The following is a 19,019-nucleotide window of genomic DNA, read 5'->3' as shown; positions in this document are numbered from 1 at the left end:
AACACTGCGCTATTGAAAAAGGCTTCAGCGAGGAGGAAAAAGGAGCTTTTCCCCATACGCAGTATGAGTGAGAGTATCGAAAGGGAACAAACACACATCACACAGTTTTAACCAGCATGCAAGTTCGCCAGGTCAATCCTACCAAAGTGGTCAAGGGGCCATGTCCGGTCACCACAATAACCAATCGGTTGTCAGGTTGGAAACAGCCATCAATATTACAAAAAAAGAGACATACAAAACAACAACCTCACAGCAAACCATGCAAAATGAAGAATATAATAACAAAAAATCCTTAAATCAATCAATCAGCTTGATTGTTATTTAGTTATCATTATATCATATTTACAATCAAATAACACTACTGAACTGTTAACCGTTGTCCTCTATTGTTTTCTAGAATAGTATTGTCTATATCAGCGGTTCTCAAACTTTTTGGGGCCAGGGACCCCTTAGATAGGAGAAACTTTTCCAAGGACCACATCATAAAAGTGATTTGCTGCAGTTTGTACTATTGTAATAAAAAAAACATGTTTAATTAATTTAAATTATACAACATATACAATTTATTAATGATTTATTAAAAGTTTAACAAAAAAATGTTAGCTATATGAAATCCATTTGATCTTTTTTTTTCTTCCAATTTTATGGTGTAATGAAATTTTAATAATCAAGAAGCATGTCTAATCAATTGAATTTATAAAACTAGAAATTTGTTGTCTTTGAACTTTTATGGATTTAAGATTTTTTACAAATTTATTATCCCAAAAGGTAGTTATGTAATCAAGGCAAGAAACATTACAAATTTAAAAATTCAGATTTTTGTTTCAGGAATTGGAATTGTTAAAAATAACAATTTAACATTAACAATACATTTTATTGTTGGCAAACAGTGCTGCACAACATGTTTACTTTTAAAATTAAAGCACTGAAGAAAAACTGTGATTATTCCTTAAAAAACTAAAGTATTATTATTAATTGTAGATATCTTGAATTGAATTTTTGCTTAGCCAAAACTAAAGAGATTTCTTTAATTGGAATTCTTCCTAGTCAAATCTCAAAGATATCTGCAAATCAATTATGGAACTTGGAAACTGTTGTCATCTGCCATTTTGTCTTAGAATTGTATAATAAAGGTCCTGCATCTTTGGGTCATTTTAAACTGCTTTATAATGCAGTAATTCAAAAGTGTGATGTGGATTAAATTGTGTTACACTTCATTCCCAAACAAATTCATATAAAATCAATAAGGATATATAGGCTACGTCTCATGTCTGGTGCAACATCATTTTAATTCTGATGCTATAATTGTAAAAGAACTATTCAATGCATTAGCGCTCATCACTCACAACAGCAGAATATCACCATCACATATTCTTGCTATACAACACTTCCACCTTGTGGGCTATTATATTAATGACAACGTAATATAATAATCAATGTCTTTAGTGTTTTTGAAAGATCTCATGCAGATCTCTTCAGTGCAACAACAGATGGACTTGTTACTTATTTCTTAATCCTTCAACTACATAATTATTTAAATTATAAAACTTAAGGCAAAGACTGTTTAAACCACTTTAGCGTATTAGTTTGTCCATTATTAAAGCAGACAGGTTAAGCTGCTTTTCATCTTTCTTGAGCAATGCACTTTTTTTTCTGAAAACTATTGCATTTCTTAAAAGACAAGCGAACAACAGTCAAAAGCCCAACTAAATCATTATTTTCAATAAAACATCAAGATCTAAACCTCTGACTGACAGAAATATAGTTAAACTGGTTAGTAATATGTGAAGTTGGTAATGCTGTTTGTGGAGTTGTTTAATCTTCCTCTGCTGACAAATATTTTTTTTTAAGTGTCACCTTTGAATTTAGCCCTTTTCTAGTCAGCTCAGACACATGGATGGGTAAAGTTAAAACACAACAAAGCACACTTTTCACATTAAACATAAAACATTTATATACATATTAACAAACATTAATAAATAAGTGCACAAGTGAAAGAAAATACATGTATTCAATATAAAACTAAACTCAAAACCTTGGAAATTTATTGTATTTACATTTTACACTATTTAAAAAAAAAATAACCATTATGGTAAGCTTCAAAAAGAGAAGGAAAAACTTGAAAAAAAAAAAAAAAAAAACAACAACAAAATTGTTAACTTTACTCTTCCTTCATTTTAAAAGTACTTGAGTGAAATTTAAGTGCTGATCAGTTCATGTAGGGCCACCACTAACATTCACAGTGTTTCAACTCAATCTGACGGCACTTTGTTGTAACGTGTCAGATTCACGTTTCAAGCGTTTGGTTGCAGTGATCAGTGTTATCAGGACTTCAGCATTTGCTCTGTGTCAATGAAGAAGGTGGTAAGTTGACCTTTGCCCTTAACGTTGACCACTCCTCTCTGAGTGACACTATAGCCCAGCATTTGAGCCACCTGTGCCGTTTCCTCCGTCACCTGAGAAGACAACAAACATGATTTTGGGAAGTCGTGTTTATGACGTCAGGTATGTTCATGTATTACAATGCTAACATATTTTGTATTTTACTTTTATTGTAAATAAAAAGTAAGAAAATTATAAAAGAATGGCTGTTTTCTAATATTTTTTTTTAGTAAAAACTGTATAGGGTCACTAGTGACCCAGGGAATGTAATAGTGTAAGTAGGCAAACATTTTTTTCTGCACAACAATAATTGAATCGCTAATGACTCAATTCACATTTATTCCTCTAGGTGGCAGTGTCTGATACACAATGATGACATGATTGCTCAGCGATTTACTGCAGAGCAACTATCTTATCGCAATCATTAGTGTTATGGTGGATCTGGTGAAGAAGCTGTCAGCGATCAGAACATCAATTTTGAAGATGTTGAAAATAATAGTTTTGAGAATATGGTTGAGATCACAAATATAAGCCAGATACTGAATATACTGGGAAATGAGCTCTAACGAGGACAGTGATGATGGAAGAAAAGCATCTGCTCAAATTGAGCCCTTTGAGTTCTAAAAGGTAACGAAATATGCTTATTTTATTTATTTACTTTATAGAGATCCATTCGTATTGGATCACTAAAGGCTCGAATATGTAATAATGATTGGCATTCAAGGGTTAAATTACAACAAGACAGATTTATATGTTGATATTCTGACACCTGTATTTTGTCCAGGACTCCAGTGCTGTCCATCCTGCTGGCCACATTAACCGTGTTTCCCCAGATGTCATACTGCGGTTTGTGAGCGCCGATGACGCCTGCGATCACGGGGCCGTGGTTTATCCCTGAACAAAACACAACGCCAATCTGTGACTCACATTGAGAACAATCAACCATTTCACCAGTCAAAAGTTTGTAATAATTAGGATTTTAGCAGCAAATCAGCATATTAGAATGATTTCTGAAGGATCATGTGACATTGTTACCGATCCTCAGTTTGAAGCTGTTGAATGAGTGCATGTTGATGTTTTCCAGCCTGCCCATCAGAGCGATGGCGAAGTCCAGCATGCAGCGGATGTGACTGTATGACCTGTCACAGGCCTATAGATGGACAAACTGATGAAAACTCGCATCTCGCCACATATTTACATATTCAAAACATGCCCTTTAAAACACATGCATGCACGTATATGCTCGCAGCTTACTAGTTGTTCCTCTGTTTTCGCAGGATTGGTCAGTCCGGCAGCCGCCATGTAGGTGCTGCCGATGGTCTTGATCTTCTCAACCGCACTGAATTTTGGCTTGTTAAGGAGCTGTGAGAGAAGAACAGATTATGAGACAGGTGGGTTGAAGAGATAAACAGATAAACAGACATCAGATGAACATCCACCTCGTCAAAGTCTGAAATGATCTCGTTCAGGAAGCGAAGACACTCCAGTCCGTTGTTGTTGACACTGCTCTCGTTGTAAAACTCTTTGTAGAACTGCGGCACGGATGCAAATATGACGCACACACACTCACACGACTTACTGTACAAGTCCTGAAACACACACAAACACACAACCACAAACAGTTACTTCATAAAAATTTTTTCTTTAAATTAAAGCATTTATTGAACATTCAGACAAAATATGAAAGAAAAACATTTGCATATGTGTGTTTTTTTGTAGAGTATCATATTTGATACATGCTTTTATGGTTCATATAGTCTGATATAGTGAAAATATGGAAGAAAAAACAGTTTTTATTCAGAGGCCCAAACTGAGCAAAAATATGCTGATATTTATATGGACAAAACGTGATGAAATTCTGATGCTTGTAATGTAAATCAATGAAGTCTCAGCAGATATTTACATAAAATGCATTTAAATATGTATATCTGCCAATAATATGTTTTAGTAAGATGATATTTAAATGCTTAGTTTTATGATCAAAGCTCTGTAGTTTTGCAATGCAATACAATGATGATTGAGAGATGAACAAATCTTCCTCAAAAGCCTGATTATCTTATTTAATACTCATGATTTTTCTAATAAATGATGTCTGGATAATCAAGTAAATCTGCTTCAGCCAAGTTGAAATATTACTAACAATATCAAAGTTATTCTTACATTTACTTGATAAAAATCAGTGCAGATTTCTCAGAAGAAAGACACATGAAGCACAAGCTGAAGGACATTTGTACAATTATACCAAAAGACTTTTACTTGATAAAAAAGCCTAAACTATCAATCTGATGACTGAGGGACTGTAGTAGATTGTGTGTGACAGCAAGGATTTGATAAGACATTCATGTATTAAATATGATATAGTATTCTTTATGGGGTTAACATCCGTCCACTCAGGGGTTAATATCAGGTGTAAATTGGCTCTGTTGCCTCTAGTGGGCAGCAGTGGAGCACCAGGACTTCATCTGTCAGTGTGTTACCTGGTTTGGGACGTCTTTGCCGATGAAAAAGTCTGTGACGTGTCCGGGCAGCAGATTCTGCAGGAGGAGTTTGTTGACATTCTTGGTCGTCTCCATTTCCTCCGTCTCTTTTTTGAAACATTTCTCTAGCAGGAACTCTGTCCGAGAGCCCAACTCATCCTGAATCACATGAATTATACACACAGATTCCTCACGTGAGCAGGGCTATTATAGTCAACTGAAGCTGAAATCATAAAAACTTTAGATAAAATAAACTAACTGAAATAGGTAAAAAATTAAGTTTTGATTTTTAAGTTTTAAGTTTTAGGTTTTCATTTAGTTTAAACTCATATACTAAAATAACTTATATTATTTCTATAATAATATGACAAAAACTACTCAGTTTAGAGAAGCAGATAGCCATTTGTAGTGGATTACTTTTATAAAACTTATAACCAAATACGTGTACACACACGTGCACACAAACGTGCACACACATGTACACACAATCTCTTACCTGTCGCACAAGAATAAGGGAAGTCAAATAGAAAATGACCAGCCAAATTCCAGACATGATCTTGGGCTCCTTAAGAACACCCGGTCTAAAACATACACAAATATCACAATAAATAATAATTCTACCCAATTTATTAAAATTGTACAACAATCACAGTTTAGAGTTATAATGCAAAATAATTATACAAACAGTATCTGAACCTGGACTGTAAAACACACTCAATATTGACTCTGTTTTCCTTCTTATTTCATGTTCCTGCTCGTATTATGAATGATTCATCAGTGACATTATAATAAAGAAAAAATGTTTGTCTTCATAATCTTTATTAATATCCTGACATCACTAATCCTTCATATTTTTCAACCGCCTGTAATAAAGATACACTTTACACCTCATTAATAAATTAAGTCACACCTAAATATTTCTCATTGAGTATTCGATTTGTATTCGATTCGATTTCTTGTTGACTATACAACTGAATGTAACACGAAATTAATACATAATCAGCGGCCAATTTCAACACATTCTAAACTAAGTTCATGATTAACTGCGTTTATTCTAACTATGCATGTGACTAATTGTGATTTATTATTTGAATTAGATCATTATAAATTGTTATTATAATTATTAAATATTAATTTTTATTCTACAGTACAGTAGTACTAACAATAGTAATATTTCTGTCTTAATTATAATTAATCAAAAATAATAATTGTAGGTTTATATCATTATTAAAATTATAAAGTATAATAATAATTATCATAATATAAAATGTTGTAATATTCAATAATATAATAAAACAACAACAGCACAATTAATCAAACTAAAATTGAAATCATTGTAAATTGTTATAATTTTTTTAATTCACATTCTTTTTTTTTATTTTACAGTACAACTGTATTATTTCAATAGTAATATATTTCTGTATTTTTTATACAAATTGTGTTTGTTTCTTACGTGCTGTTGCCACTGTAGAGCTGTTTGACATAGCAGTCGGATCGTGGCGCATATACGTGCAGGAAGAGCGCCAGATAAACCACCACCGCCAGCGTCAAGAGGAAGACTTTAACAGACACGCACACGCGCACGAACACAATCACGCCCAGCATCGCCAACAGACAGCAATACAGATAGTACTGCAAACACGAGAGAGAGTCAGAATATTCCTACACATTAACATATCATCAATATAACATCAACACTCATATAAATTATTATATCTATTGATCATTTATAATGGTAAAGCTTACCGGGACAGTGTAGAGATTGAGATTGTTCAATTCGGTTGCATTGTGGGAAACATTTAAGCAGTTATCGCCTGGTATAAAAACCTACAAAACAAACAAACAAGCTAAAGAGGTTGTACAGACAGACATAAAAAGGCAGTGGATCATTTGTGTGTGCATGTGCTGACATTTATTTTCTTTTAATAAGCAATAAATTTGTGTTGTTAACTCTGATTGTCACACCAGATAGAACAAGAAGAAATTAAGCTGTAGTTCTTCAGTGAAGTTCAAAACAAGTTAGGTATATTTTGATAAACTAATTGATAAAAAATATTTAACTAATACATATCACTATACTTCCTCATTTGATTGATTACATTAAGAATTGCAAACGATTTTTGTTTTCTGAAATTGTATGTTTAAAAATGCAATGAGTCATTATCTAATTAAATATGCATTAATTTGCATACATTTCCAGAACATAAATCTGAACATTGGATAAAGCCAGATTCAAAATTCTTGTTTGATTTTGTTGACACATTAGAGTTAAAGGTTTTTACTGAAGGGATTTTGGATTTCTCTTTTTATCACACCATAAATCAGAAAATACTGTCAACAGACAGAAAAAATACATTCTCACCATGTTTTTAGGAATAAAATGTTCTATAATTCAGGTTGAATGATATATGGACAAACCCCACAGTAAAAACCTTCAGAATATAGATATGAATAAAACTCTAAATTTTGGTGCATGTAAGTTTTACTGAAGTGGAGAAAAAACTAATTTAAAGATATGTACTGTAACTGAAATCTAGAGACGCAAATAGAAAAAATGCAATAAAATAAACACTTAAATGTGTATTTTAGAGGTTTATCCTTACACTAGTTTGAAATGAAACACATAGAAGCAAAAACTGACCAGTGCATGAAAAAACAATGGTTTTGCCTGTAGTGTTAAATTCTTAATTTTCCACGCTTATGATTCTATTGTAAATAAATAAATTACAAACATCTTTATTGCAGTGTAAAGATGGCTGCTTTGACTCTTTTGTCTTGTGTCAAACAGTCCTGTAGGTTCTGGGCTTAGCATCAGAGCTCATGTTTGTGCAGGTATTTCTCACTTTGTTGACTCACTATGTTCAGCACTGCCATGAGCAGTGTGATGAGCAGACACAGAATCACCAGCAGCAGCCGCAGCGCCGCCCTGGTGGCCACACTTTCAAACAGCGACGGCACCCAACGAATGCTGGGGGGAAACTTTGAGCTCCAGCGCTGACACACACACACACACACACACACACACACACACACAGTGAAATTTTAAAAAAGCCCCAAATTTGACATACTTAACAATAAATTTATCATAAAAAGCCACATTAGTCAATCTCTAATCTGAATTTTCTCAAAATACACAGATATATAAGACATGCAGTCGTACCTTCAGGAATCTAGTGAGGACCACCAGCACAATCAGTATTTGCACAGGGAAAGTGGCACCATACGACACCGCAAGCGCAAAGTTTCTGTGCATACACAAAGAGAACAAAAGATTCCTGTTGTGTGTTCATGCAAGAAAACTCAAACTTTTCTTAACTTGAGGAAATAAATAACAGGCTTCTGCAATCTGACCCTCGCCAAAAATTAGTGATCAGAAATCTGCCATTCTGGATCAAGACAGGTCCCAAATTATGTCATTTCTGGAATATATATTTAACAAGAAGAAATGTAATGAATGGCGAACTAATTGCAAGGTGAAAAGTGTACCAAACATTTTTTGTCAGCTAAAATATCTTGTCTTCCGAGATTTAAAGTTTAATCATTTAAAATAATATTAATTCATTCATATTTCAATAATCTAACAACACATTCACATGTACACGGTTCTCTTATGTCGGTTAATAGTCACATGGCATGCAGGTAAAGAAATAAAATGTATTTCAATTCCTCCTAATAAGTGTTTATTTTAAAATCAATTATTTCAATTTTACATTTTAATTTAAAATTTTGAATTTTTTAATATTTAAATTAACATAATTTTATTTAATTTATTTTATGTACTATTAGCTTTTTAGTAACTCCCAAACCCAAGTTTGGGAAACCCTGCTGTAGAATAACATAAACTGGTAAATCGTTCACAACAAGGAACATGTATTAAAGTAAATAGAGTGAAATTTATTTTCCTATAAATTATTATCGTTATGTACGACACTCACTTTTGCGAGGTCAACATCTGAACCACAAACACAGAGATGAAGATGAAGGCCAAACATCCGACAGAGTGATGAAGGCCCTGGACTTCACTCAACGAATACTGACACACAAACACAGACGGTTAGAAAATAAGAGTGCATGGAAAAACGACAACATGCTTTTAAATATAAAAAAATAGTCACACCTCTTTCTCCAGCTGAATATTATTAAAGAATAACGTCACCCAGTTCAGCTTCGCTCTTCTCCTGAACAATGAAAAGAATTGTTTATGATTGATTCCCTGTAAAGATCAAATATAAGTGAATCCTTCGCTTACCTTTCGTTTTCCAGAGGGTCTAATGAGTCTGTCAGTCCATTTTCCAGAACTTGTGATGATCTGAGAACACAAACAAAAATTAAGCATTCTCAAAATTGAGTATTAAAAAGAGGCATTTATGTGGTTCATTATGTTAAGTGAAAGTAACCATTAACGTGAACTCTGATCTCCTATTTGAGCTCTATTTTAGCTGAACGTTGGTACCTGGTCCAAACATATTAATTATGTTATAAAGTCGCAAACTACTTTCATATCCCTGAAACAAATGAATAAACCTTTTATTTTCACCTGTGAGTGTTCACCTCCGAGAGATCCTGTTGATGAGAAAGTAAACGGATGTCCAGAATTAATATGTGCCGTTGAACTTATTCAAAGTGACTGAGTGTAAATGGACAATGATAATGATTGACACTGACTCTAGCTGGCTGTGGTTGGTTGATGCCGCTGTCAGCAGTGGGCGGAGCTGCGAGCGAGGCCTCTGGTTGGTTGAGTCCATAAAAGGGTTTGACAGTTTTCCAGGACTGCAGGTACTGCGACATCCGCACCGACGCCCGGAGCTTGTGCCGGTCTGTCAGTCTGTTGTTCACCTTCAGCTCATTAGTCTGAGAGACACACGGAGAACAAAACAATCATGCTCTTTTCTTTTACGTTGGAAGAAATATAGTTTTACTTATCAAAGATGCGTTAAATTAAACACAAGTGACAGTAAAGACATGTATAATGTGTATTTCTATTTCAAATAAATGCTGTTCTTTTGAACTTTCTATTCATCAAAGAATCATGAAAAATAAAATGATGAATTAATATGAGAACCTTCCAGAATCTTTTATTTTAAATGATTTATTTATTAATGGAAGTAATCATTAATGTCAACATACAAGAGATTTATTTTAATTGTAGTAAACTTGGAAAGTCAAAAATACTGCTACTTCAGTAGTAAGTCACTACTATCGTTTGTAAACCATTAGTTAGTAGTCATTCAGTCATTTTTTAAACTCTAGTAACTAGGGATGTAAAAAAAAAAAAAATTCTCAATGAATTTCCCGGTGTTAAATTAACACAGTGTTCATATGAGAACCACCAGCAGGGTGTTAAAGTAACACTGAAGCAGTGTTAGAGTTAATTAGATACTTAAGTGATTAATTTTGTTAATTTTTTTAGATACCTGATGATAATGAGCAGAATGACTGGAGGAAAGAGAAACACAAGAACTAAAACTGACTATTGTGACATTCTTCACTCTGAAATGCATCCTGGGAGCCACGATAGTATAAAACTCATGACTCCCAGCATGAAGTTTGTCACCATTGTTGAGATTCATATACTTATTCTGTCTGTGTGTATCTAAAACAATCCCACAATGTATTTAAAAATCAAAATTCAGATCTGTACCAACAAAATAATGTTGGTGAAAATATATCAATTAGGGCTGTCAAAATAACACGTTAATTTCGATTAATTAATCTGAGAAAAAATAACGCGTTAAAAAAAATAATGCAGATTAATCCATTCAACCTGGAGCCGTTCTAGCCACCATTCGACTGTAAAATGAAGGAGGGAGACGACTGCTGTGCTGACGGACAGAACGAGCAGAGCTCCTCCCTCGTGCGCGCGAGAAAGTAAGCACCGTCTTTGCACTCGCTCTACCTCGCACATAATAATCTAAATCAACTGACACAATGCTAAAAGTTCGTAAGACCAAATCCATGTTTCACGAGGTGCATTCGGAGAATGTTTTTCCTGAATAACCGCTGGGTGTGAATAGTGCTCAAAAGAACGTCACCTCATCTTCTCTGACAGGCGCCCTGCACGTGCAGCTGACATAAACCACACTTTCAGTAAACAAAAAGAAAATCCTATCCAGTGGTGAAGTGTTTTCTGTGTTGACAAATCTTTTGCAATGTCCTAATAACAGTCGCGATTCGCACGCAACGCGTCAACGTCCGCTAATGTCCGATTCTCGACCTCATGACTCATTTGAACAGATTCATTTTAATGAATCATGACAACAACTGATCTGTCCACACAGTCTATAATGAATCATTTACTCGAACAGCTCTGAAAAGAGAACATAAGTGTGCTACCTATAAAATCAGTTAGTTTAGACTGGAGTGAGGTGAAGCCAGAACAAAGCAAGTTGTTGTTAGCTAGGTGCATTCAATTGGATATGGTAGAAAATTATATTATTAGTTAATATAACTAATGCTACTTTTTAATACTTTTCAGGTTTTGCAAAAAAGCATCTTCTCTTACAAAGCTATATAATCACTTTTTTTTTTTTTTTTTTTTGCAAAGAGGGCAAGAAAGAATTACAGTGAGAGTGACGGGTACTTTATTGTCAGTATCGGGCTCGCAGATCACATGGGTAGGGCACTTTTTACTGTTTGTGTGGATGACCATGTCTGTCACCACCGAAGACCATTTTTGACCCAGGAAAAACCCTGCATTGATTCATTTGAATTGAAATATTTAATTCTTTCACAGCAAAAATTATGTATGCGATTAATTTAGATTAATTAATCACAGAGTATGTAATTAATTAGATTAAAAATTTTAATCAATCAACAGCCCTAATATCAATATCAAATAACTACTTTTGATCAGTTATGAGATTAATCAATCACTTTTCTTTACAATTATTGAAATTTTATGATCTGATCATCTTTGTTTCTAGCTTCCATTGCAAGAAATTATGTGTTTTAGCAACCACTGTTACAAAAACCACAAACTGACATAAAAAGTGAAGTCAAACTCCCCAATAAAGGAAACACTGATCACCATAATGGTGACAACATGTACAATAAAACATCAACAACTAAACATCTGTCAATTATTAAAAGGAACTGTAGACAAATTACAGAAATAAAGCCAGTTTGGTTTGTAATAAGAGAGATTTGATACAGTACTTTAGTACTGACTCAATACTAAGGCTAGCAGACCATTAGTTAATAGTCAATCGGTCAGTAAACAAACAATCCATCAAGTAACCAACAGATAATTTATCCACAGAGTCAAAAATCATTATTGATAATTACCTCTGGTGTTTTACTCCACTGTTCTGTATTAGGATCAATGACCAGGAATGTCCTCCTTCCCTTCAAACTGGAATTCCGGCTTCCGCCGTCTCCATCCTCTACCTGGTATTTCCCACCCAGATGACCCAGCGTCTCCTCAGTGATGTGGACTCTCCTGTGAGGGACGATCACGCACCATAATCATCACTGATATTACTAGGATAGTCAGGAGTGAGAGGAAAAGGGTAAATGTGTGATAGATACCCAGGCACTCCTCCAGACTCCATTTGATTGGCTAGAGTCACGTCATCTGACCAGACGTCATACTGCCACTTCTGAAGGCCGATCACGCCGCACAGGACGTTACCCGTGTGCACGCCGACACGCATGTTGATGTTCACGTCCGTCGCCTCCCTCAGCTTACTGCAAGGGTCAAAGGTCAAATAATCTCACTTCTCACAAGTAACTCAAATAAAATTAAAAAATATAATTTTATGTCAGGTAGTTGCTTGGGAAAACACTGTTTTTTGGACTGTACTGCGTTCGGGACTCACTTTATGGCGGTGCACATGTCCAGGCCCATCTGAACGCAGTTGCGCGCGTGATGAGGGATCGCGTCAGGAAGACCCGACACACAGTAATAACAGTCGCCCAGGATTTTAATACGCAAACAGTCATTCTTCTGCAGAGAGCGAGAGGGAAATCAGAGAAGAGTCAAACACGAGAGAAAATCCAATGACGGAGATCTCCTCACCTTGGCGATGTCGTCGAACCTGCCGAAGAGTTTATTGAGAACGGCGACGAGCTCCTCAGGTGTGCAGGTGCTGGACAGGTGCGTGAAGCCCACGATGTCGGCATACAGGATACTGCAGAATTATAAGCGTGTGTGTTCGATTAAAGCTTTTTTATTCACATATGGTTTTGATCCATTTCAAATGTTGACTACTGTAGTTGATGATAAAATTAATAACAAAAAAAATAAATAAATAAATAAATAAAAACTTTAATAAAAACAAACAATTTGATAATAATAGTGAAAATAAAAGGTAACACTTTATAATAACTCACACTAAGTAACTAATTCTATATGTCTAAATAATAAGATGCATAAATGTACATTTAAATATTTTATTAATCATGTACTTACACTTCCTAAATGATCTTATGAACCACTGACAACTCCTAAATAACTGGTTTGTGAATAATGTAATACATAATTTAGTAATGATAAATTTATCATTAATAAAGTATGGAAATACAATTATTAAACTCATTATAGATATGCTTATAAATCAAGAATAAAGCATTTATAGCTGTATTTATAAACGCTTACTAATGTCTATTGATGTTTTATAAATGATGAATTGACTATTTATAATATAATATTTTATAATATTTTATTTGGTAACACTTATAATTTTATTTAGTAACACTTTATAATAACTCAGCTTAACTAATGCTTCATAGCGTGAGTTATTATAAAGTGTTACCAAATAAAATATTATTATTATCAGTAATAAAAAAACTAATGAAAATACAAACACAACAAGATTATTAAAATTTTAACTAAAGTTAAAACAAAAATAATACAATATAAAAATAAAGTAATTAAAAATTTAAAAATAATATAATTAAAAAATACAAATATTCAAAATATTAATAAAAACTAATAGTATCTCAGTTACAAAATAACAGTGAAACAAAGAAGATGATTTTTGGATTGTACTGCATACTCATTAAAATCATAATTATTCCAGTCTTTTGATTTGTAGTGTGTGTGTGTGTGTGTCTAGAAATGAGCCATGAATCAGACACAACTTCCCTTCCTATTCATCCTCAAAGACACAAATTATTCCAAATTGAGTTAATAAAGTTTGGCTTTCGTTGAGGGATTGAGTTTAGCTTCATATAAACACAACAGAAGTCTATGATACGTCCTCGTTTACATAAAGTATTGTGTGATTGTGTGCCGTCCCACCTGACGTCTTTGTGCTGTCGGATGTAAAGACTGTGGAAATTGGGTCGATTCTCCTCGGCGGAACATTTAGCAGACAGACGCTTGACGATTTCGGTCTTCAGCTCCATGGCGATGTATCGAGGCAGGACCGACAGCAGGAGATGCTCCTGAACACATGGGTGAACCGTAAAACTGCTTAAAGACTTTCTTATCAAGAATTAAATACATTCTCTTTAAGCAAACACGTCACAAGAGACTATTATGTTTAGTTTAGTTTAATTAAATAAACTGCATTTGATATAATTCATTAGTGTAAACGTAGGCTGTTTACTATGGAAACTTGTTTCCGCCACGGAATAAAAAATAAAAATTACTTTTTTTCTTAAAATTGTGAGATATAAACTCGCAATTGCAAAAAAAAAAAAAAAAAAAAAAAAAAAATCATCGCACTTTACTTACTTTAGTGCCCGCCCACTTTTTCAGCTGCACTGTTTCCGGAAGTGTTTTTTCCATTCATTTCTCCCATAGGGATTTCAAAAAAGTCTTTTCAAAAAAGTAAAGAATTAAACCAATCAGCTACATGGAAAATAATAACACTGCAAACTTTGATTTGAAGCAAAAAAGTATGTGAAAAAATCGAACAAAGTTACGAGACCATGAACTACAATCCCATGAAGCACTGTGAATGACATAATCGAATTTATTGCAAAATATGCATATATATATATAATACAAATATTTAAGTATTTTGAGAGCGTAGAGAGATCGACTTGATTGCGTCATTCGCAATGCTTCATGGGAGTGGGTGGGGCTAACAAAATTTTGCTTGTATTTAACTTGTTTTGACTCTCTGATTGGTGGGATTATCTACACAGCATCATGGGTAATGTAGTTCCCTTTCAGTCGGTCACGTTCGACGTACGTCAGTAGTGACCGACGAATTGGGATATCGCTTAGAGAGCCCTATCAGCTTCGTGTAAACTAAAACAAGCCAATGGAATTGGCGTGCGATATTTGCATAATGCGCACCGCCCCCGACAGGTGTATATAAATAGGAAGCGGATGCAATCGCACTCCGTCTTTCGCTTCGGAGCCATTCAGTGGTGTCCTGTTTAAGAAGACTGTTTGTGTGAACTAAACTGCCTCGAAGAGGATTCACAGCAAGCCGTGTGTGCCGGTGTAACGGTGCTACAGCGAGGTCGCGAGCTCCCGAGGATCCGAGCTATAGCTCTCAACTGCTGTTTTCACAGCACACGCCTAGAGTGAAAGTGTGTGTGTTGCGATTTGGGCCGGTTCCTCGGTGTGTCCAGGGAGTGGTGTACCTGGCACATCGCGTCACTCCCTGTGTGCTTCGGCACGAACGAGTTGACTGTTTTCCCCTTCTAAAAGAGCTTTACAGACGAACCCTGACAGTATGTCATTTCGTCTGTGCGTTAATGGGTGCGGTCGTTCCCTGGTCCCTGCTGATGGGCACAATCGTTGCATCTCGTGTTTGGGCATTCAGCACGCTGAAGCAGCTTTTGTGAATGGTTCATGTTCCCATTGCGGGAACATGACTATCGCGGTGCTGAGGTCGAGACTCTCCTTCCTGAAGTCTCAGGAAGCGGGGGCCCCCTCCCCTGTGCCCCGTTCGACCGTTTTTTCCGGCCCGGGCCGGAATGACGGTTCGGCGGTGTATAGGAAGGGTGACCTGAGGCTTACGGTCAGGGCTTCCCCGCCGAGCGGAAACGCTCCTCGGGCCCCTGCCGCCTCATCAGCACCGCAACCCATCGTGCCACCATTGGTTTCCGCTGGGCCCTCTACGGACTGTCCAGCCGTTACCTTTGGTGTGCCGGCGGCGGATCGGATGTCGACTGCTGCATCGGAAGGTGAGCCTGAGTCCTCGGGGGAGGAAGATCCGGACGCGCTGCCGCCCGGGACGGTAGCGTTGCCCGAGTCGGATCCCGAGCTCACGGCTGTGCTCTCCCGGGCCGCCTTGTGCGTCGGGCTTGAGTGGAACCCTCCACCCTGTCCCGGCCCATCTCGGTTGGACGATTGGTACTTGGGGGGGGGTCGCGCTGGTCAAATCCAGCGTCCCGCCCCAATGCCTTTCTTCCCGGAAGTACACGATGAGGTGACCAGGTCTTGGCAAGCTCCGTATGGGGCTCGTACAGGGCCTGGTCCCTCGTCCGCCTTCACCTCCCTGGACGGCGGGGAAGCCAGGGGATACGCGAAGATCCCGCCAGTCGAGCGGTCTGTTGCGATGCAGTTGTGTCCAACGGCCGCTGGCTGGCGCGGTGAGCCGCGTCTCCCGTCCCAGGCCTGTGAATTCTCAGCCGGTCTGACTGAGAAAGCTTACAGTGCCTGTGGGCAGGCTGCCTCTGCCCTGCACGCGATGGCCCTTTTGCAGGTCTATCAGGCAAAAGCGCTGTCGCAGATGCCCCAGGAAGGTCCTGACCAACAGCTGCTTGGGGAGCTGCGCGCTGCCACTGACCTTGCCCTCCGGGCAACGAAGGTGACAGCGCGTTCTGTTGGCCAGGCGATGTCTACTCTGGTAGTCCAGCAACGCCACCTCTGGCTGACCTTGGCAGACATGAGGGAGACCGACAAACATCGGTTCCTGGATTCCCCCGTGTCTCCGGTCGGCCTTTTCGGCGACGCGGTGGAGAGCTGTGCCCAACAGTTCTCCGCTGCACAGAAGCAGGCTGAGGCTATCAGACATGTCATGCCACGGCGGTCCGCTGCTGCCTCCACCCAGCCGCCCGTGGCTCAGCCTCAGCCCGCTCGTCGCCGAGGGCGCCCGCCTGCGTCTTCCTCCGCCCCTGCTAAGTCGGCAAAGCAGCAGCCTACACCAGCCAAACAGCAGGGTGCTGGTCGCGGACGTGGTGCCCAGCCCGTCTCTGTCAACCCAGGTGGCAAGCGGTCGGGGAAAACTCGGCCCTGAGACGGGCGACCTGGAGCGGAAGGTTCCTGCCCTTTGGGAGAGTATTCCATCTGCTCTCCCACCCCCGGAGGAGGGCCGGGGGGATTTTGTGGCGGCTGTCCATCTACCGCCGCTGGCTCTCCGGAGTCCAGCGGTACCCACTTTGCCACAAAAAGAGCAGTTTCCTCAAACTCCAGGTCACAACTAGGTGTGTCTGCCAGTGTGTCAGGCCCCGCCTCGCCGCTGGCAGCTCCCTCCCCATTCGCCAGCCGGCGGCAGTGTGATGGCGCAGACCGCGTCCCGTGCGCCGTCTCCCATGCACACTGCTGCCTCGCAGAGTCCGACCCCACTCCGGGCCGCTCCCAAGCCGTCCGAGTCGGGTCCCTCTCTGCCTTGCTGCCCCACCCCCGGTGCGTCTGTGGTGCCTTTGGTCCCGCTGGCTCAGTGTCTGGAAGCGTGGATAGCGCTCCCCAGCCTGTCCAGTTGGCTCATTCGTACTATCAGACTCGGCTATGCGATTCAGTTCGCCCGGCGTCCCCCGGTCTTCAGGGCTGTCCACTTCACTCAGGTGTCGTTGGACAGTGCACCTGTTCTCCGGGCGGAGATTGCTGTCCTCCTGGCGAAGGATACAATCGAGCCGGTCCCTCCAGCCGATATGAAGTCGGGGTTCTACTGCCCCTACTTCATTGTACCGAAAAAGGGCGGTGGGCTACGGCCAATCCTGGACCGTCCCCAGGATTGGTTTGCAGCAATAGACCTGAAGGACGCGTACTTTCATGTCTCGATTCTGCCTCGACACAGATCCTTCCTCCGGTCTGCGTTCGAGGGTCGGGCATGTCAGTACAAAGTCCTACCCGACATGGTTTTAGCTCCCAGCCGGTTGGGTCTTCAGGTCAACTGGGACAAGAGCAAACTTGCCCCCGGGCAGAGGATCTCTTGTCTCGGTCTCGAGCTAGACTCGGTCGCACGGACTGCGCGTCTCACCGAGGCGCGCGTCCAGTCGGTGTTGAACTGCCTGAGCTCGCTCAAGTGCAGGACAGCGGCTCCACTGAAAGATTTTCAGAGGCTCCTGGGGCATATGGCATCTGCAGCCGCGGTAACGCCGCTCGGATTGCTTCATATGAGACCGCTTCAACACTGGCTCCGCGGCCGGGTCCCGAGATGGGCGTGGCAGTGCGGCACGCTCCGTGTTCCCGTGACACCGAGCTGCCGTCGCACCCTTGTCCGGTGGTCGGACCCTTCGTTCCTGCGGGCCGGAGTACCCCTCGAACGAGTGTCCAGGCACGCTGTGGTCTCCACAGATGCCTCTGCCACGGGATAGGGGGCCACGTACAACGGGCATGCAGTGACAGGTCTTTGGACGGGGCCTCAGCTGCATTGGCATATCAATTGCCTCGAGTTGCTAGCGGTTCGTCTTGCGCTGGCCCGCTTCAAGAAGCTGTTGTCAGACAAGCACGTTCTAGTCCGCTCACACAGCTCTGCGGCCGTTGCGTACATCGACCGTCAAGGTGGTCTACGCTTCCGTCGCATGTCGCAACTCGCCCGCCATCTCTTGTTGTGGAGTCAGAAGGATCTGAGGTCCCTTCGGGCCACTCGTGTCTCAGGTGTGCTGACAACCGTGCAGCCGACGAGCTCTCACGGCAGCCTCCACTTGCGGGCGAGTGGCGGCTCCACCCCCAGGCGGTCCAGCTGATTTGGCAGCATTTCGGCGAGGCCCAGGTAGACCTGTTTGCCTCCCCGGAAACTGCCCTCTGCCAGTGGTTTTATGCCCTGACCGGCGGCACGCTCGGCACGGATGCCCTGGCACACAGCTGGCCCCCGGGTCTGCGCAAATATGCGTTTCCCCCAGTGAGCCTTCTCGCACAACTCATGTGCAAGGTCAGGGAGGACGGGGAGCAGGTTCTGTTAGTGGCTCCGTACTGGCCCACTCGGACCTGGTTCTCAGACCTCATTCTCCTCGCGACAGCCCCTCCCTGGCCGATTCCTCTGAGGAAGGACCTCCTGACTCAGAGACGGGGCACCCTGTGGCACCCGCGTC

General features: G+C 39.9%; 1 protein-coding gene and 1 long non-coding RNA gene across 10 annotated transcripts in view; one reads left to right on the top strand and one right to left on the bottom strand.

Annotated features, from left to right (window-relative positions):
- Nucleotides 1-2,200: 2,200 nt before the first annotated feature.
- Nucleotides 2,201-19,019, bottom strand: part of LOC125264290 (adenylate cyclase type 4-like) — a 29,874-nt gene continuing 13,055 nt past the window's right edge. For all 8 annotated transcript variants that reach the window (XM_048183516.1, XM_048183512.1, XM_048183513.1 and 5 more), the window contains 21 exons: nucleotides 14,101-14,246; nucleotides 12,877-12,988; nucleotides 12,677-12,804; nucleotides 12,387-12,545; nucleotides 12,144-12,297; nucleotides 9,525-9,710; nucleotides 9,397-9,422; nucleotides 9,109-9,168; nucleotides 8,977-9,037; nucleotides 8,795-8,892; nucleotides 8,020-8,104; nucleotides 7,716-7,853; nucleotides 6,606-6,686; nucleotides 6,313-6,491; nucleotides 5,356-5,440; nucleotides 4,860-5,018; nucleotides 3,822-3,971; nucleotides 3,637-3,744; nucleotides 3,418-3,532; nucleotides 3,152-3,276; nucleotides 2,201-2,456 (listed from right to left, as the gene is read on the bottom strand). In XM_048183516.1, the coding sequence (XP_048039473.1) occupies nucleotides 2,325-2,456; nucleotides 3,152-3,276; nucleotides 3,418-3,532; nucleotides 3,637-3,744; nucleotides 3,822-3,971; nucleotides 4,860-5,018; nucleotides 5,356-5,440; nucleotides 6,313-6,491; nucleotides 6,606-6,686; nucleotides 7,716-7,853; nucleotides 8,020-8,104; nucleotides 8,795-8,892; nucleotides 8,977-9,037; nucleotides 9,109-9,168; nucleotides 9,397-9,422; nucleotides 9,525-9,710; nucleotides 12,144-12,297; nucleotides 12,387-12,545; nucleotides 12,677-12,804; nucleotides 12,877-12,988; nucleotides 14,101-14,246 (2,487 nt within the window). In that variant the 3' untranslated portion in view covers nucleotides 2,201-2,324. The remainder of the gene's footprint in view (nucleotides 2,457-3,151; nucleotides 3,277-3,417; nucleotides 3,533-3,636; nucleotides 3,745-3,821; nucleotides 3,972-4,859; nucleotides 5,019-5,355; nucleotides 5,441-6,312; nucleotides 6,492-6,605; nucleotides 6,687-7,715; nucleotides 7,854-8,019; nucleotides 8,105-8,794; nucleotides 8,893-8,976; nucleotides 9,038-9,108; nucleotides 9,169-9,396; nucleotides 9,423-9,524; nucleotides 9,711-12,143; nucleotides 12,298-12,386; nucleotides 12,546-12,676; nucleotides 12,805-12,876; nucleotides 12,989-14,100; nucleotides 14,247-19,019) is intronic.
- On the top strand, nucleotides 2,723-12,312 carry LOC125264313. 2 transcript variants are annotated; one of them, XR_007184054.1, is made up of 3 exons: nucleotides 2,723-3,009; nucleotides 3,167-3,773; nucleotides 12,176-12,312. It is a non-coding gene; the product is annotated as an uncharacterized LOC125264313 (long non-coding RNA). The 2 variants fall into 2 exon arrangements; XR_007184053.1 differs by lacking the exon at nucleotides 12,176-12,312 and having other exon boundaries at nucleotides 2,733-3,009; nucleotides 3,167-3,342; nucleotides 3,467-3,642.

This window comes from Megalobrama amblycephala, linkage group LG3 (assembly GCF_018812025.1).
Source record: "Megalobrama amblycephala isolate DHTTF-2021 linkage group LG3, ASM1881202v1, whole genome shotgun sequence".
In the NCBI taxonomy this organism is placed as follows: Eukaryota; Metazoa; Chordata; class Actinopteri; order Cypriniformes; family Xenocyprididae; genus Megalobrama; species Megalobrama amblycephala.
The sequence above is the reverse complement of the archived record's forward strand: the minus strand, read 5'-3'. Positions and strand labels throughout refer to the sequence as shown.